The following is a 20,457-nucleotide window of genomic DNA, read 5'->3' on the forward strand; positions in this document are numbered from 1 at the left end:
TCCTAGAACAGACATCTCAATTTCAGAGTAGCTATCCCATGAGGTTTTCCAGTCTCTCTACCGCTGAGTTGAGAGCCCAAACACCAAGGGCTCTCAGGCAAAAGCTCACAAACTGCCACACCTTTTCAAAACTAAGACCAAAACTGACACTGTTCACTGAGTAACTGTTCACTGAGTACAGCATTGGAAGCATGTCTCTTTTTGGAAACTCTTCCTCAGGGTTTCCAGAATAAAACCAGACTTTACAACTTGTAGAATTTTCTGCTACACCCCTATTTTAACTTAATGCTGGCCCAGAAGAAACTCAGACTTCCTAAATTCTCTCAAGCTGAGAGCCTGACTTACCGAACCGTTCTCCAGCAACACTGTGCTTTTAAAAGCCATGCAAAGGTTTAAGTCTGCTACAGCTTCTGAGCAGCTCATCTAGAAGTCTGATGTTTAATCCTCTGCTGATGACCTATCCAAACTATCATATAATTAAATTACTAAAGAAAAGCTAGGTTAAGAATTGCCATATCTTCATGATTAATACGTTCTGATGAGATTTTTCTCATTCAGTATTTGAAGATTTAAACAAGTTTGTCAACTATAGAATACTGGATTCTAGCTCATGTATATATCCAACATGCACAAGGTCTTGGAAACTAAAGAACTGTTCCCACAGAAAATCATGCTGTCCCATTACTACTGCAACTCTGTAGCACAAAGTCTTTTTTTCTCAATATGCTAATTCTAGAATGAGCTGACCAACATAGTATCTTAATAAATACTATAAGATACATGACTACTTTTAGAAGTCAAGCTGCTGCTCTTAAACAGGATGTTATGACATGGATGACATCCTGCAACTCAACATGGACAGAAGAAAAATTTTAAAAGGCAGAAAACCCTACCTAGACAATTTGCCATCTCAACATTTGAGAACACAGGTAAGACAATTTCTGTGAAACATACATAAAGCATGTATTACGTACCACAGCCAGAGGAATTCTGACAGAACTGTTCCAATAAGGCCATTAATAACAATGCACATCCATATCAGCTTATTGGGAAACTCAAATGCTTCAAACCCAGTATAGTGAAGCAGGAAAAACCCTGGCCACAGCAGCAACAGATTGAACAGCCCTACAAAACCTGAGTATAAAGACAATATTAGATAAATCATAATACATATCCATAAATATAACTAAAACCTCAGCTATATTACGCTATTTTGACAACATACATACATAAAAGCAGCAACAAAACATGATATTAAATCAAAAGGAAATTAATATAAGAAATGTAACCTGAAATTCATAAACAACAATTACATCAGATATTTACAGGTTTGGGAAAAAAAGAAAGAAAGGAAAAAAAAAAACCCTAAATGGCACTGAGTCAAAGGGACTGCCTGCATTCCTACAGGTAGTATTATCTTTCATTGTTAAGACTGTAAAGAAGAAACAATTCACACAACCAGTCTCTGGAGTACTCATAACCATGCAAACAATAGGCTTTTTCCACCTCCTTGGCTTTTCTGAGTCCCTTTACCTCTGCTATACAATTCGGTGCCTGAAAGCAAACAATTTAATCACACACTGAATTAAAACTTTCAATAGGGTCATTTTCAGTCTTACCAAAGAACATTGGTATGTCAAGTTTATCTTCTCTATCTACTTTCCTTTTGATCATTACTATGTACACAGCATACAGCATTGCTCCTACAAGAGACCAAAGGGAACCTGTAAAATGAAAAAAACAGTCACTTCAGGCATGCCAAATACATTATGCCCACTAAGATACCTAAATACATGCCTATTATAAAACTGTCAGAGGTAAATAATTTATTACAGAAGCTATTATATATGAAAAGCCTGGAAAACTGTAGAAAACTCAAAAATGTAAATACTTTCCCAATTAAACTATATACATATAGAAAAAAATAATCATAAATATCCAGTTCCAGAAGTTGAAACTAAAAATCCAGACTGTCAAATGTTATACAAGTAAGAAATTTATAGCTTGCTATGTGACCTATTGAGTATTGTTAGAAGATGGTACTTATCACTGCATGTTCTAGGATTAAAAAAAAAAAAACAGGTAAATACCTATTGTATCTTTTCCAGCAGATTTCTCAGATCCAGAAAGGTTAACAAGTACCACACCACCAATGCTAGTGAAAAAGAAGGAACGTAAAATGTTACTTAAACTCAAGAAGTTTGTTTTTCAAAGAAAAAGAACAAAAACAAAGGGGATAAAAATATAATAATAGAGTTCTCTCTTTAGGTATTTTTAGTTAATCAAAATCCACTTCTGGAAAAGCCAAAGGGAGTTCTGTTTTGCTAAGGCCTTATCATAAGCTAAAACCAAACACACCAACTCCATTTTTAACTTCCTTGAACTGGGCAGTTAATGAAACAGGATGACAACACTGAATGTCAAACCTCTTCCTTTCCCCCCCAGCCCCGCATCTACACAAAAACAAAGAAACCATAATTGAACAAGAAAGTAAGTCCACATATTTCCAACAGAAACTTACTTAATCCAATTTCCTACAGGAGCATGCAATTCAATAATTGTTCATGATATTAAGTATTTAAACAGACTTAATTCACTTGTTCAATTTATCTGTGAAACAATTTTTAAAAAGTGAAGCATATCATACATTGTCACAGATACCATAGGTACAGTAGTTCTCTCATGGTATCAGGGAGTTCTTGACCAAATGTTCCAGCCCATTATCTTACCTTAAAATGACAGCTAATAATTTGGAAAGGGTAAACCTATCTCCACTGTTACTGGGAAAGACTGCAGCTAAGATTAAAGTGAAAAGCCCTGCAAAAGAAATGAAGAAGAGCTTATACAACCAAATTTCGTTCCTACTTAGTCCAGAAAAAAGCACATTTTTCTTCTTCTCTTTTACATATACCTGTTTTAACTACTTGATCTTAGCATCCCTAACTTTTATTGGAACTACTATGAAACTAACACCTTGTGATATGAATTCTCAGATGAGCAAATACAGGCTCAACTCTGAGAAAGGCTAGCCATACTAACAAAACTGCAATAGCCTGAAAAGTCACTGAAAAAAAAAAAAAAAAAATCACATAATTGTGCTTTTAAAACTGTTTTTTAAACAACAAAAGTTACTTCTCAAAACATGGGACTGTCACATAATTCAAATACTTTAGAGCTTGTATTAGGGCCTTGCATAAAACCTGTAAAGCAAGTGATATACAAGCAAGTGATATACATAGTATTTAGGTGGCTTAACATCCTTACCCCTAAACCCATTTAAACAAACAAACAAATAATAATTAGCAAGAAGACTTTACTCTGACTTATATCTATTTTAATAAAAAGTTACACCACCTTTCCTTCAAACCTATTACACTTCCAATATATGTCTTTAATACAGACATAACTGCAGAAATACACACACAAACTTGAAAATCAAGAAGCAGGGGAATCATGAGGATAGCCTAAAATTTTTAAATGCACATATTCAATGGCTTTAAGCCTTCCTATTCACCCAAAACCATAGGTAAATGATTACATAAGTCTATTGTAACCAAAGAGATTTTTATGTTATAAACAGCCTTATAATGCACATCTGGTGGTGTAATAAAACTTACCAGAGGTTGATGACAATATATTAACTATAGCAACCTGGGTATCTGACAGAGCTTCTTGGTAAGAGAAATTTGCCAAGAACCACTGGGGGAAAAGGAATATTATTTTGTGATTATATGGATAGCAACAAGAGAGTTTAAGTTTCTCAGTGCAATAAAATCCTACTTAAAGAAAAAAATAATTCAACTATGTATCCAAAAATAAAGTCAGAATGAGACTTTTACCTCAAAGAGATTTCTATTAAAGTGGCAGGTACATTAGAAGACAGAAGCAAAATTAGAACTGGACCAAACCAACCACATTCAACTACATGTTTTATAATGAAATAACATATTTAAGAACTTAAAAATAATTGAATGATTGAAATTACATTATACCAACTATCCTATAGTAACTAAAGATTCTTCTGAGGTGTTTTGCAACTGCTTCAAGATTGTAACTGCACATTTCAGAGATACACGGGACATTTAGTCAGCCTAATGAGATTTTTTTTTTAAGAGTACTTAAAACTGGCACACACCTCCAACCTACAAAGCAAGCAGTTTACATTCAGTACCTGAAAAATATTTTGGAAGGATTCATGACTGTCAATTCCTCCTTAAAGGAATAAACGGCAAGCGTTTAATCGTTTCATGATTAAAATCTCATTAATAAGATCTCAGATATATCTTCAAGGAAGTTACCACTCTCTAAAGTCTTAGGTGGAAATATTTATACAGTCCAAGAAGAAATATGTATATAGGTAGCAGTATCCACAAACTGCATAAACAGGATTTGTTTCGAACATGAGGACTCTACCCTAGAAATTCTACATGTGTGTGTATACATATATATACACACACAGAAACACAGAATTTTAAATAACTTTTTAAAAAGCTATTTCATCCATCCAAAAATCACTAATGAGTGGATTATTGTTTTCTTGCTGTTGTGTGCACTTTCTTAATGTACATCACCATTTTCTGGTCCAGAAATAAAATATTTATTATTATTGTCATTTTTATTATTATTTCAAACGTTTAAAGAGCACTGCTTCCTGAGGAAAAGTAGTGGTGGGTCCACATTACATATAATCTATTCAGCAGTATCAGTGAAGCTACTTCTGGGAAAGCTATAACTGATCTGCTCTCTACATTTTTACCGTTTCTCAAAAATCATGCTACCATTAGCTCTCTTTCCCCTTAGAACTCAGGCATGATGCAGAAACAGCAGCAACCAATGGATTCATAAGTAGATCTCCCAGCCCTCCATGGAGCTAAAGGACAATTATCTTCTCTTCATGCTACTGGAGGGCACAATGCCACAGTGAGCCATGAGACGGTACTTTTTCTGTGACTGCCCAGAAAGCAGACACATTGACATCTACCCATTTCATGCAGTCTCACTGCAGCTACTAACAGTGTGCACGTAACCCTAGTTTTTGCTGTACCAAACACACCCAACAGGGGACAACATGGCACAAAAGCATAACTGCCCTTACAGTTAACTACACAATTGGGATCTGTTTCTACTAACCTCCCTTTAAGAAGCTGCACCTTCACGTCCAGCATGAGGAAAGTTTTGATGCTTATAGTGCATTTATAAAATGAAGCATAAAGAATACAAGTCATCTCAATACTCTTTCATTATTATTATACAAGTTTTAAATGCATCTATACTTAAGTCTTCTGAAAGAATGAAACACATACCACAAAACAAAAGAAAAAGCTGATTTTTGCTACTTGAGTTGCAGTAAGTTTTCCTACAGTTTTTAATATCGATTCTTGGTCCTTAACTGTTGGATATGACATGCGAGACAACTTTGCTTCCAGTGCATGGCTTGATGGGAGTTGTCGAATCTCCATAATATTACTGAACCTTACACGAGGCTTTTTGGGAGCTTAGGAAGAAAAGAGAAGAAAAAAAAAAACAACCAACAAGCTGCATATTACCATTAAACTTTTCAAGCCATAAGCAAATAAAACTACCATGTTCTAATACAGCACTGATTACAATATTTGACAAATAACAGGTTTATATAAGAATAGAAGACACACCATTAATTTTAGCTATTAAGCTAGTATTTTGGTGTTTGATAGGCCAGTAATAAGACAAAGCACAATTACCGTTTTCAATCAGCACAGTTGTTTACCCACAAAAACCACGCTGAAAAGCACCATCCCTTGTCACAGTCAAAAAAAATCCATGCAAAGTAACAACACATTTTTAAGTTGGAATTATTCTGTATTGATAAATATTACATATAAGATTGTTTAATTGTTTTAATAGTCAAACAGCCAAAAACTGCACACAAGTATACCTAACTGCAAGGACAGTGTTTCATTCGGAGGATGAGAGTGTCCAACAGACCTCAAAGCTTAGCAGAGATCATAAGGTCACTTGCTCAACTGAAATCCATCCTTTAACTAAGCTTGTAAACCGTGATCACATTTTATTTATAAGGGTATTTCAAGTATCACTATTTAAGTATCATTAAGTGTTTCAATATGAAACAATACCTAATATCCTAAAATAAATAAATAAATAACATATCTAAAGGGAAAAACTACAGCTCAAACAACCCCGAAGTGCATGTTAACATAGCACTGTAGAGCCTAAGAAAGCAGTTCTTAACACATCATCTAGAAATCAACAAAGAGATGTTCCCTTTTGTAAGCAGGGACTCTTTTGCCCTCAATTTTGGATCAGATAATAGGATTCTCTGACAGCCAGTTTATCTATAGTTGTCTGGGACAGTTAGGCCTGTTTCAGCAACTATCATGGGATAGTGAGGCTTAAATAAAATCAGAATGCACATAGACTGTTAAAATTCTTACTTTGACTGCTTTGCTCCTGCTCTAAAAAGGACAATAGCATGTCTTTCCAGAGGCTGACTCACTGCTGCTGGTCATACAAGCCCAGAAGGAAAGAATCACAAGTACTGAACCCAGCTGGTCCCTTGAGATAAACATAGGCTGGATCTGTAGTGACCAAGAAAGGTAAACTGAACGATAGGCCTATGTTTTCTCTACCTGAAAGTAAATATATGAGACCGCAATTCAAGCAATAAGAGATTTAAGTAAAGAGAAGGAAAAAAAAACACCAAAACCCAAAACCAAAAAAGGCAGGGGTGAAGAGAAAAAAAAAACCCAAAAGGCCAAAACAAAGTCCTGCAACATGACAGCATTTATACCAACAAAGAGGAAAGTAATTCTTTCACAAAGAACTGGCATTTCAGCACTCCAAAAGTCTTTACTCACTTTTCTCTGCATCACTATTATTACTGCCATTTTTTTCAGTTGGCAAATCATGAAACTTTACAGGAACATATAAAGGTTCACTCTGAAATGAATCAGTATAAGTAAAAATACAGTTAAGCAGGATATTTAAATTATAAGCAGTAGAATTAATTTAGCAAATTAGAAAACTAAATTAAAGCTTTGTGAACATTATAACAAATAAATTTAACACAGTAGTTTTGCACACAGTGGACAGGATTGCCAAAAATGTTCATACATAAATTATATTTTATGTTAAACATATTGGTAACATTTATTCAAAAATAACTACGCATTTTTTTGTATATCCTCATGAACAAAAACTCATCTCCAGAATATAGCTCATCAAAATCATGGACATTTCATCAGATTCTGTCCAAATGATAAATGAGACCCATAAGAATTCACATACAAAAATTAATACATGCTCATTCTCCTCCCATGACCATAAATGCTTATAAACTAAAAGCCAAAATACTTTAGAAAATTAACTCAGTTTTAAAACTCCCTTAGGAGTCAGAGGACTTGAATCCAGGTCTCATCATCAGCTTTCAGCAATGGCCCTCTCATTATGGCAAACTTGGGAAGCCTGTGAACTCTGAGAGGCATCCCACTCAGAAGGGGATGCTGTTCATAGCCTGCTACAGTCCAGGAAAGCTCAAAGGGCCTCACTCAAGACCAGTATTTATCAAGTCACAAGACGATTGGCTTTAGTCATTAGTAAATTTCCACCCTGGCCACAACCTGAGTGGGTAATTACTAGAAACTTTTCAAATTTCCAGTGACCATGGTACTGTTCCATTCAGGGTACAATCAAGCAAAGGAATGTGCCAATGCTGCCAGGGAATGACTGATTATCCCTACTCCTGCTTCCCACATTATCAAGGCGACAGGAGTCCCTGGTATGATCAGTGCCTCTGTTCTCAGCCATACAAGAGTTAAAGGGATGCTTCACCACCCAACTCATTACACAAAGGCCAAGGCCTGACAGAAATTCCTTAGATAGCAGAGTAGCCCAGGGGATGGGGGGTGGAGGGATGTACCACCATGGGCACTTAGCAGAAGTTTCAATTGCTTAAAAATACTTGTAACAACACAAGTTTTAAGCTGCTTGTTTAAATAAAGTTAATAAACTCTAAGAGTCAAGTAATGAGAATGATCTGGTAGCTCCATTTTGGTTAGGTCCTTCTTTAGGATCAGATTTTTTGTGAATGTTTAAATTAATGCAAAATTCTCCAAGGCTAATGATGAATCTTGCTTCTAGAGTCAGAGGATCTTAATGAATTGAGCAACCTCAGACAATTTTATTCCTACATGTCAATAAAGTTGGGAGAGGGAGAGGGGGAGAATGAAATGAAGACTAATTCTGAAAAATCTCACTTCGACTCCCTGTTCAGGATAAAATACCTGTAAGTAGTTTTGTCAACATGCAATTGCCTCCCCTTACTCTATTACAGAGATAGTGTAAGTTCTGTGTTCTGGATACTTTCCCAATTTGGCCTCTGATTTAGGCATGTGATTTAAAGAGCATTCTGTGATCCACAGGGGCATATGTCACCTACTGATGACAAAAATCACCACAAAAATGCTATCTGGCAATGCAGCTTGTCAGCAGAATACCAGTACTGACATCTGATTCAGTATACAGTAATCGCTCCATCCACTGGAAGGAATCCGCTGCGTTTCTCTTTCAAAATGCAATGCGGGTTCACATTATACAACACACTCAACTAACCAATTCATATACAAGATACTCAACTAACTGATTCCATTGCGTATTTTGGTCTTGAAAACTGTTTGGCTGTACCAGTGGCTCTCCACTTTTTGCTTTGTCAGCTACTGAGGAGAATATGTAAACGTTTCCTTAGCATGACAAATATTTACTTCACAAACTAGTACAGAAACATTCAAGTGTTTTATTGAGCTGAGAACCTGTATTTCTTACAATAAGCAACACCATTATTTGCAATGCTTATTAGTAACATCTAAGTTGGCAATTCCCTTTGCCAAACACTTTACATTTAAGACCGCCTATTTTAAAAACAGTAAGTTTGTATAATGGTGTCATGCTATGGTAAAGCATTGACCTTCACAAATTAAGGCACTTACCAGAGAACTGTTTACAGTGTTATCTGTTGTACAAGCAGCAAAATAACCTTCAGCATCTGCAAACTAATTACAGAACCTTAAATCAATAATATATCAAGGCACAGTTATTAATAACTGTGGGGGATTTTTAGAATAAACTTTTTAATGCCTTTTTCCACAGTTCTATTGCATTTTCTCCCTCCAGGCCTCATCCCCCCAAAAACCAAGAGGGTTTACAAGTCCAGTAAGTAGCTTCAGTAATTCTTTGTATCTCCCAGAAAATCCCATTCAATTCAACTACCCAGATAGCAATGCAGATCAGGCTGTTAGAATGACAAAACTGTGAAGTTTAGTCTTAGCAAACCCTGTTTCACTGGATTATTGTGCATGTGTTGACAACAAGCCTCTTGATTCTTCATTTTACTGAGGCAAAGTTCCTTTGCATAAAAACCTGGAACTCTGCTTTAGTTTTAACAAGGCTTAAACTAGGATGGGGTCAAGTGTAATTTTTACTCTTCATTTCTTCACATTAACAAGCACTACTAACCATGTTCCCCGACCTGAAGCTTGCTGTTCTACCATGCTGGTAAGAAACCTATTAAACAAATCCCCTAATGTAGAAGACAGCATAAAAGTAAGGTATGAGTGTTTAACTTAGAAATCATTACTGAAATGAGAAATCTGTAAATGTAGTATTTTTGTTCCAGATTAATAAACACAAGACATTTCACAGGCACATGTAGTAATTACACAGTTAAACGCTTAACTGAACTCAGGAGGTGGGTGTGTGGATATAAATAAATAAATAAAATCTTCTACCTACACGCTACAGTCCTTTCTCTGCCTGTTCTTTTGAATTATGCTGACACCAAAAGTAATGGCTATTTCCTACAAATTATTTTAAAAATTACTTTTTGTAGGATTAGAAAGATAATGAGATCCCAGTTGCGCTGCCATGAGTGACACACACAAAATGTGACTGATTGAGCACTCGTAGTCATAGCTGTCCAGCTCATATTATTTCTTTCCTTGACACAGCACTGCACAAGATTCAGTGGGTCAAGATAGTGACTACAATTCACACTAGGCAACAGCCCCTTATTCTGCTCAGATTAGTAAATTTGGTCACTATAATTGTTCCATTCAACTAATCATTCTATAGTGCTTTCATCACCATTATTGGTCATTAATGCCAGTAAAGAATCTGTAAATTCTGCTTATTTCCTGATTATCTTACGAAGATCCTGAATAGCATCAAGTCTAGCATCTGCCATACCGTACACAGACACTTCACGTTAAAGGCTGACTACCAAAACTTATTTCAAGATATCAGCTAACTCTAAATGTTCTGTATGTTTAACATGATTTTTTGCTTATTTTAACAAAAGATTTAAGGGGCTTGTTTTCAGATTTTTTTTCTCTTAGCAGTGCTTTGCTGTTCTGGGGTGCCTTTTTGTTTGTTTTTGGTTGGTGGTTTGTGGGGGCTTTTTTGGTTGTTTTTTTTTTGTTTTTGTTTTTTTTTTTTGCGGGGTTGCCTTGTTTTTTTGTTGGTTTTTTTTTTGGGGGGGGGGTATGTATAATTTGGCTTAATGTCATGTAACACTTCAATTGAAGCCTGCTACTCCTACAAATGTCACTACCAATGAAGTCTAATATATCCAGAACTGAAGTCAAATCTCCACACAAGCTATTTCCTATAAAGACATGTTGATTAACAGCATACAGCATATTCCTGGATCACATTTTCTGTTATTTTAATGCAAGATTAATATCAGGCCAAATGCCTCACTGTTTCCTGAGTCCTGCTGTTCAGCACTCTGAAACACTGGCACAGCATGTGCGCTCTTCGCAGCAACACTTAATTTCCTTGGAAAAGAGTATGTATTTCTGTAATATGACAGTAATTTTAGACTCTAACACAAATAATGCTTAGCTGCAGAATGAGCAACACAATGTCACTTGTGCATAAATGCTATAAAAATACAATATGAACAACAAAACCATAATTCTACCACTTTTCCTAAATGTAAGTTTAAAAACCTCAAAACCTCTCATCAAACAGTTCACAGTTTTGCCAAAGAGTCAGTAATGAAAATCAACTGCAAAGTTCAAATACTGATTCCACTGGTTACAGATGCTGGGGGAATAAAAGGGAACCCACAGCCAACATGAGTTATGAGTGATGAGGCTCATAAGCTCTTTTTTAAAAGAATTATCCACTGCAACTGTCCAAGATAAAATACCAGGCTAGATGAGCCAATGGTCTGGCCCAGTGAAACATTTCTTAGGATTCCTGAAATGTTTCATATTCCTTTTTCCTTTCTTTTCTTCTTCTTACAAGACTAATATTAGGATTATCATGTCTTCCTGTGCCATAATTCAGTTTATAATTGCTTTTCTGAAAGCACTATTTCACAAATATGTAAACTTTGCTTTTCTCTAGTCTCTATTTTATTAAGTTTTTTTTTTCTATAGAAACTTCAACAAATATTAAAACATTCACAGAGTTAAAATACTTACAAAAGCCGCATGCCTTCCACGAAATCCACGAGTACACTGTTGCCTCCATGGTTTCCAAACAATAAATCCCAAGAGGTATAGAACAAACATGGATGTTTTTGCAAATGTACTGAAAAAAGGCTTGTTGTACTTTGTAAAAACATACTGCGGAAAGAAAATAATTGCAGTATCCAAAATTAACAATTAGGTGAGAATTCACAAGATGAACAAACAGGTTTTAGACCAGAACAGTCTGATTCCCAAAAAGTCAGTGCTGCAAGTATTGGCACGTGTGACCAAAAGACACAAGGGGCTGTACTTATTCTGGTATCCTCTCCCAAGCTATCATAAAAGCCAACAAGAAGGCACTGAGCCATTTTGCAAGATACAATGCCACTGGGGAAAAATAATTATTATTTGTATCTAATCAAGCAACATATCGATCAATATGCCACTGAACTCAAATAGTACTGAAAATGCAAATATTCTCTAAATGAAAGACCACTTCTATTAGCAATAGCACAGTAAGCATAAATTAGAGATTACTTTCAGTAAGTAAATTTTCAGTATCAATAATGATGACACCAACTGACTGGAAAAAAATGTTTTATTAATATAATAGCATGTTAAGAGCAAACATTTTTATATGCTTAGTTTAAAAACCGATATAGAACGTAAAAATTTAATGACCATTCAGAAACCCGAATTTGCAATAGTTTATTAAAAACTTGTCTTCCATTGCTAAAACTCCAAGTCCTAAAACTCAACATGAAGTAAATACCAGATTAATTTCAAGGCGGAATATAGGAACTAGGTCATGACAAACTTGTCTACAATTATAGGGTTTAAACTCCATGATCAGAGTCCTTTGGTCCTAGACTTTCGTATGTTCTGAACTATAATCTAGCACGCCATCTACCCTGCAGTATTACAGCTCTTTTGCTATTTCTTGAGAAGCATACAGGCGTTATTTTAATCAAACAGGCAATAAACAAAATGAACTCCCTGATTACACAGTTATAAGCTTATGCTGTTTAATTTTAAAATCATCAGTAACTCCTTCTGTCTTGAAAGCAACAATCACAGAGTTGAGCTTGTCTGTACCTTTTCGTGAATGCAGCTTAGGATATTATGTTCCTGGTACTGAAGAAGTAATTAAACTATACTAGAAACACTGTCTGATCATGCTTCTGTTGCATCTTTTTCTTAAATAGGCTTTTATTTTCCTTTTAAGGTGCATAGAACAATACTTACAGAAGTGAGTTCTGAAGAGGCAACCCATATCACGTCAACAAGGAGAAGAATGACAATTCCTAGAGCCATTCGCCTACGTTGAGTGGATGAACTGCTCTGGGAGCTCATTCGATTCATGATAAAAACCCACACCATTTGTAACCTATTCAAGATTGATAAAGGAATAAACCCCAGAAGATCACAAACAGTGACTGAAAAAAAAAAAAAAACAACCAACCAACAAACCCACCCAAGAAACTCCAAAACAGCCCCAAAACAGTGGAGGGGCTATGTTTCACAGATATGAAACAGACCCACTATGCCAGGAAACATGTTTGTATTTCTTAAAAAGCAGATCTTTCACAGACCTGGCATGACATTTTCAGAGACATCAGAGGCAATCAGAAAGTAAATCTCATCAGCTGTTCTACCACTGAATGAAGTAAAAGTAGGTAAAACATTCAAGACCTTTTTGTCATTTCTATGCTACAAACTCTACACTATTTGAGACTACTACATTTTGGTAAATTCTGATACTCTAAGCTGACTAGAAATCAGTTTGATGTATTGTGTCAAATACAATTCTATTAAAGGTAGTCAGAAACATGTTTAAAGTTAAGCATTCAACAAACATTTTCAAAGACACAGCAACCCATTTGGGTAAATTATGATCCCTCAAAGAATAAAGTGATTCAAGAAGGAAAAAAAAAAAGAAAAAAAATCCAAATAATATTTAAAAGTAAACCAATTTATTATTTTTGCTACAGATTACATAACATACCTTTCTATTTATCATCATGAACTCAAAACACTGGCTACCTTTGAGAGAACGCAAGGAACGCAGCTCCTGACTCTCACGGTAAATAAAATGATCTGCTTTATTAATAAAGTTCAGTGAATTTAAATCACACTGTTTTTTCCATATGTCAATATATACTGTCTTTTCATTATTTACAAATTATTTATCACAGTGCCACAATGTCTCCAGTAAGGAAGCTACATTTCTTTTTCCCCAGACTAGCCTATTCTTCAGATTAATGATTTAAATGCTCACACATGCACAAGCGCATTTGAGATCACTACACTGTTTCCAGCCTTGACTCATGCCTCTCCTTTGCAATACAATCTCTGCTATTTTCAAATTTTGACCTTTTTTCCTCCATTTCTCAAAGGGCTTCTTTCTAAAGAAAAAATCAACAGGCAGAGAGTTCCTGCAATATCATTATACCACTAGATCTATGCTGATATATTTCATGTGTGGGCATCAGTTCTGGATAATTACTCTGTTTTTCTGGTAAAATGGTGGGATTGACAAAAGAAAGTGTAAGTCTGTAAGCAGGGAGGGGCAAAGTTATGAAAGACTCAGCAAGGTATTGCAGTTTTTACTTGATACGGAATAGAGAAGAAAACATTTGCTCTCAGAGAATAAATACGGATTTTATGTTAAACTTGAGTAAGCCAAAAGAAAGGTTTTCAAGCTTGAAAGCTTGTAAATGTTTTTTTCATTTTTTATGAATTGGTCTAGTAGGTACTACATATTATACTCTACAAGCTTTCCCTTCATGTGATTATGACTAATAGCCTACAAGCTGTTATATTATACATAGCCTACAAATTGCTCATGTCTTTGAATAAATGCATCAAAAATGGAAGCTGGGCATAAAGAGTTCCAAATGAGCTAGAAAGAAATCTTATTCCTTGTCAGGCTACAGCACAACACATTAACAGTGGTAAGGCATACCAGAAATGGAAATCACTCCAGCCTTCTACCAGTCACATGCTGCAGGTAGGAGGGGGAGAGGTAGCTGGAGACAGGAAGGAATCGCTGAAGCCTGATCAACTTGACATCTCTGCATCAGATGCTTGCATCACTAGCATTCTGTTCTCACCACAAACTGCTTCAAAGCATATAGCACATATACACTGTGCTTGAAGGTCATGCACAGTTGCTTAATACTGTACTAAACTTGCTTACATTAGGCTCATACAAATCCCTTTCCTTAGCAGGATGACAGAAAATCTAATACGCCTTAAATAAGAAGTTACATATAAAGTTATTCAGAGTGTAAGTACATGTTGCACCACTTCTTTTCTACCTGTAATTTTTTAAATTCTAATTAAAGAGCCCATACTTATGTCTTGCATCTTTTATATGCTACAGTAATAGCAGCTATTACTTTCTCATCTGAGTACAAAGTGTCTGTTTAACATTTCTGTGTGCTTAATATAGCCCTCCGTTTGGTTCTTCCATAACAAGTAAAAAAGCTTAACAAGAAAGGGTGACTACAAATTTGGTCTTCATGCAGCACAATGCATCCTGAAGCTAGTAGTCAACTTAAAAAAGGTACTTAATTGGCAACACTAAAATGCCTATAATGCAGAAAAACAAAATCCTGTTGGAAATTATACACTAAGTTTTAGGACAGAAAATGTGTAAAACTTCACACAGAACATAAAGACAGATAGAAACTACTATTTTGAGAAGTTTTTAGACAGACACATTATCCCCACCCCACAAAATATCAGTATTCATGAATTTGTAATGAAATACAATTCCACATATCTCTTATTTGGCTTCTGTATTGAGGGCAATATGCTCTGACTAAAATGAACACAGAAAGAACAAGATTTACTTTTCTTGATACATACCTTCCACAATAACTGTAAAAAAAAAAAACAAACAAAAAATGCTAACAGACTTCACACATCACGTCAAAGTGAAGATAGTCTCCTAAAAAGAAAAAAAGAAAAATAGGCAAAGCTTGAAAAATGGTGTGCATGTGTCTGTGATACACTTATCCTTGCAAGATATCTTCTACAATTTCAAGCTGCACAACTGCCTGCTGCAGTTCAAGTCCTAAGTGTTGGGGACAAACAGATACAGAACCTTAAAAACTGGGCCACATCAGAAATGCTAGCAGGACAGCACTGAATTGCAAGAGAACGGGATCATTTTCTATTTTTGATATTTCAATGAATATGATCCCCTCTTTATTCACTGAAAGAAGATGTTCACATGAGAAACAAGAAACCGATATTGTTAAGGTCTACTTTTTTTTAAGCTATGCACAGAAAGGCCCTATTTCTTAAGTCAACACTCCTAAGCAAAGAATTTAAACAGAATTATGAAGAGCACATAGGCCTTTTGGCTTTAAAATGATCATTAAAATGATCTACAAAGATAAGACAGCTCCATGTTACTTCTTGTGGAAACCCAGTATCTTTCCTTAATTCAATACAGTATTATAACCATAGCAAAACAATCAAACAAACCCGCAAACAAAGCTCATCTAATTTTTTTTTATTTTTTTTAACCCAGATCCTATAAAGTCATTCAATAAAATCCACTTTAAATTTGTTACGTAGGGAAAGGAACATTATATATAAGGAACTTCAGGAAAAAAGTGTTATACTACACCAGTCAGAAGGCCAGCCATCTAATCTGCAATAATTTGCAAATCCAAATGCTGGCAAGTATATGGTACTCTAAGAGAAGACACAATAAAACTTTAACTGGCAACCAGGAATACTAAAGCTTTAAGTTTTACTGCCTGGAAGTGCTGGTTTTTTTTTGTTTGTTTTGGGTGGTTTTTGTTTGGTTGGTTGGTTTTTCTGGTTTGTTTTGTTTTGCTTTGTTTTGTTTTATTGTTCATGTGAAACCTTGCTGAACGATGGCTTAGGGTTATCCTGTATCAACAGGAGTCATACCCTGTATTAATGGGTAACAAATCAATGTGCAGAACAGAGGTAGCAGTTGAGGGCAAAACTAAATGCTTACCCTAAATTTTGCCTTTGATTACCTGTCAAGCATGGTGGAAAGCTTACAATAGGAAGCAAAAGTTACATTGATGCTTTTCACCTACTGCAAATAAGATAAAGAGGTAGACTATAAAGATGGACCACACAAGCCTATAATTCAGCTCCCACCGAATTAATGATTTACATACTGCTTAGCATCCAGCAGGTTCAAGCCCTTTACCACATAGTTTACCAAATGACCATAGCTGGTTTAAACAAATAAATAAATAAAAATGAAGATGTAGTTTTAAGACACAGGCATGTGGTTATCTACCTTCTGTACCACAAAGCCTATGCTTGCTGCAGATCCTGAATACCTGTTTAGTTCAGTGCCCTCACATACAAAAAGTAGCTGCTGGTCATATTTTTTTTATGCTACCAACCTAATTAAAGATTAAGATCAGTATCTCAGTTAACCAAAATTTAAACCAGAAGACTTTTATCCATACAAAGCTCTAACAGTTGGTGCATGCCTAGTTTATGCACATAAAAGAACTGAATATAAAAATAATAAACAGAAACCAATAAAGATGCTTAAAAACTCTTCCTTCCATGCACACTAAACCAAATATCACTAAGAAAAAGAAACTATTCAGTCGCTTACTTGTGACCCCTACTTAATCTGTATTACCTATACTCACATAACAAGGTACAGAACTTGTACCTAAATTCAGTTATTATGCAATACATACATATTACCCTCTATCAGCATGCAAGATCTGCTGTGGGCTGTAGTCCTAACTGGAGTTGGTAACACAGAACCCAGTTCAATACTTATTACCAAGAATTAACCCACTTCAGGATAAGGATAAAAAATTACCTGAAACAAGACACTTCTCTCTAAGAACGTGGCTTTACCTTTACAAAACATTTAATTCATCAAGTTCACAGAGTTACAATAAATTTATGCCACCAGAAGACATATAAGCTGAAATAGAAAAGTTTAAAAGTAACTACAATATTCTACTCTATTCAATACAGTAGAAAATTCAGCATGCCTGCCTTTCATTTCCATTATCTGGAAATAAATATGCTTTCCACATGGTACAACTTTAAAACACAACTTTAAAATTTGTCATTTGAAGGAATATTCATTTTAAGAACATTTCTTAATATTTTTTTTTTCAGCAAATGGCATGGAGGTATTTTTAAATATTCTATTTACCATTTTAACAGCGTTAAAGTTGATGCTGTCATCTTGCAGAACCATTTTTCAGCCAGTTACATCAAGACCTTCTGCAAAAAGAAAAAAAAAAAAATTTAACTTCCCTTATCATAACACTGTACTGTATTGTTTTTAAAATATTACCATATCTTAGATCACTTAAGCTGAGTCACCATTTTAACTTATGATACACATACAAAAATTTAAAATGGTCTTACTGTGTAATCTACAATATATGTTCACTTAACTGATAACCCTGAAGCCAACAGGCTGTCCAACTCTACTGTTCTAAACATCCAGTAAGTGACTTCCTAGGACAGGATGTGTAACACCACCATTGATACTTAACATGCAAACTTATTTCTACAGCACTAAATGTTTCTTTGTGCAGATTATCACTTTTTTCATATTCAAAGTTCCATCCCAAAAGAGAAAAAAAAAAAAAAAAAATCACAGTAAGTTCACAAAATATGAAATAGCTTTTACTGTATCAACAATTAGGGAAAATAACATTATAAGTAAAACAACTGCCAAATCATTGCAAAAAAGGAGTATTACTTATAGCTGTTCTATGAAGAACACACATACGCCACAAAAAGAAAAAAAAAGTAAACGGTAACATAAGTAACAAGAAACTCAGAATAGCAGCTCAGTCACAGACCATGGTGCAATTCAACCTGAAATTCTTCCTCGTGTTTACTCAAGATTATGTCATATACAATTTGAAAGACAACATACCAAGATAAGGTCTGCATGCAGAAGAAATGGTTTAAGTTTTTCCAGTTATACCAGCTGCTCCAACAATACAAGTTCCCCAATACATCCCCACCCCTCCCACCCCACTTAACATGTATGGTCATCAAGTGATTTTCATTTTATATTTGATTACTTTTGAGATAAGATAAAGAGACATTGCTTTGAGTCTAACAGGAACAGAGCTGAAAGTAAACTGGCATTCTACACCCATCTCCTAAATCTGGAAAGATACAATATGCAACATAATTTTAACAACTGACCTTCATCCAAGTTTTGAGGGGCATCAAACAACAACAGCAAAAGCAATAATCTTCAGAAAAGACAGAAAGGTAAACCCTATGCAACATGGCATTCACTACAGCCCTCTAATCTTTACTCAAGTAAAGTTTCCTGTAGAATCTGCAGAATATAGTGAAGCAATTGACCCAAAAAGAGAAACTGAAACCAAGTTTTTCATGCCAGTACTGAGTACCACAAGTAGAGGTCACCATTCCTAGCTAAACAGAAAGTTATACAAGACTTAAGTTTGCACAAAACCCACGTAAAATTCGGTATCAAAATGAAAGGATTCAGCTTAAGTAACAAGATGTTTTAACAATCTGGCAGTGCACAATGTAGGTCATACTACCAAACTCTTCTGGCACAGCGGGTCAAGGAACACTTGAAAAAGTTTCATGTTCAGCACTTAATTCAAAATTGATCAAAGTTACAAGTAAATTTTTTTATAAAAAGAATAGTAATGCAAAATATTAACCTATTGCATGCTTGGGAGTCTTTACCACCTACCACGCTATCTAACCATATACTTCTCAGATTCATTCCTACAGCATCCCAGCATGACTAGAACCCTGTTGGACATGAGCATCTATGACCACATTGTGTTAAAAACACACTAGTTCAGGTTAGCAAAGTGGCCACTTGCAAGTGGAACTGACAGTGCCTTCCTTCTTATCCTCTTTCAATAACATCAGAATGTTATTGAAACAGAAAGCTTAATGTCAAGCTGAGGCCTCAAGTGTTACCATGCACAGAACAATCTCCTAACCAGCTGTAGCTATACAGTTAATATTAGCTAAGACTTACAAGTTGACATCCATTTCACATGCTACCCATCTAATCCTGTGTAGCGCAAGATCTAAATATATCATGCTTTGTCACAGGATAAACAGTCACAGATCTCCGATAAGAGCAAGCACAGCAGATTTCAAAACTACACTTGCAGCTGAAAGCTGAGCCTTCCAGGCATGTTAGAAACAGGCAAATGCACCGCATTCAGGTAAGTGCTTTCAGAGTGAATGGGTCTTCTTCGTTCCTTCCTTCCTGCCGACAGATACCTTTGGCAGAAAAGTAGCAGGAACAAAGAAGGAAATGAGTAAATCTCCTTAACACACTCAAGAAAAAAGTGTATGCCTGAGGAGAAAGAAATACGGCGCAAGCTCTGGAAATCTCAGAGGAGGAAGAATGAGTATCCGTCCTGCGCTCGCACGTAACACAAACACAGGAGACCGCAGGGGGGAAGAGACACAGCGGAAGCAAGGGAAGCCCGAACCTCCTCGCACCTCAGGCGAGGCATGACTGAGACCTCGTCACCTGCCCGCTCCCGGGGACGCGGGATCTCTCCACGCACATGTCCTCCTTCCCCGGGCGCGGCGGACACCCTCGCCTGAGGCGAGAAAAGTGCTTCTCTAACGCTGCTGACACAGACGAGAGTGGGACGAGGCCGAGGTCTGGCAGCCGGAGGCGAGAGGGCGACACACACTGCCTTCGACCCCCGCTGGAAGCCGGGAACAGCCGGCGGGAGAAGGGTCACACACGCGGGCGCACGGCCGCGGCACACCCCGGCCCGGGCCGTCCGTGAGAGACGTGAGGGGGCAAAGTTCCCCTTCCAAGGCGAGGCAGGGCCCGGTTTCGCCCCCATCAGCCCCGTGGGCCGGGGAGATCGAGGCCTCTTGCCCGCGGCACCCCCGGCGACAGCTGACAGGGACGGCACGGGTGAGACAGCAGCAGCCGCGGAACCTCGGCCCGCCTCCTGCCGCACACAGCCGC

At 36.4% G+C, this 20,457-nt stretch overlaps 1 protein-coding gene across 7 annotated transcripts in view; it reads right to left on the reverse strand.

Annotated features, from left to right (window-relative positions):
* SLC35F5 (solute carrier family 35 member F5) overlaps positions 1 to 20,457 on the reverse strand; it is a 33,068-nt gene that overhangs the window by 12,278 nt on the left and 333 nt on the right. For 3 of the 7 annotated variants that reach the window (XR_009962162.1, XM_062605547.1, XM_062605594.1), the window contains exons 2-12: positions 17,656 to 17,726; positions 12,714 to 12,855; positions 11,481 to 11,624; positions 8,982 to 9,044; positions 6,855 to 6,936; positions 5,304 to 5,494; positions 3,618 to 3,699; positions 2,730 to 2,817; positions 2,091 to 2,155; positions 1,620 to 1,724; positions 975 to 1,134 (exon numbers count right to left, since the gene is read on the reverse strand). Coding sequence is in view for 6 of the 7 variants with exons in the window: in XM_062605547.1 (XP_062461531.1) it covers positions 975 to 1,134; positions 1,620 to 1,724; positions 2,091 to 2,155; positions 2,730 to 2,817; positions 3,618 to 3,699; positions 5,304 to 5,494; positions 6,855 to 6,936; positions 8,982 to 9,044; positions 11,481 to 11,624; positions 12,714 to 12,855; positions 17,656 to 17,687 (1,154 nt within the window). In the remaining variant the exon portion in view is untranslated. Of the gene's footprint in view, positions 1 to 974; positions 1,135 to 1,619; positions 1,725 to 2,090; positions 2,156 to 2,729; positions 2,818 to 3,617; positions 3,700 to 5,303; positions 5,495 to 6,854; positions 6,937 to 8,981; positions 9,045 to 11,480; positions 11,625 to 12,713; positions 12,856 to 14,433; positions 14,498 to 15,341; positions 15,424 to 17,655; positions 17,727 to 19,960; positions 19,980 to 20,457 lie in introns of those variants that run through there. The other 4 variants (XM_062605575.1, XM_062605565.1, XM_062605557.1 and 1 more) reach the window with 4 other exon arrangements.

This window comes from Pezoporus occidentalis, unplaced genomic scaffold, assembly GCF_034315485.1.
Source record: "Pezoporus occidentalis ecotype Australia unplaced genomic scaffold, CSIRO_AGI_Poc_V1 ctg12, whole genome shotgun sequence".
Lineage (NCBI taxonomy): Eukaryota > Metazoa > Chordata > Aves > Psittaciformes > Psittacidae > Pezoporus > Pezoporus occidentalis.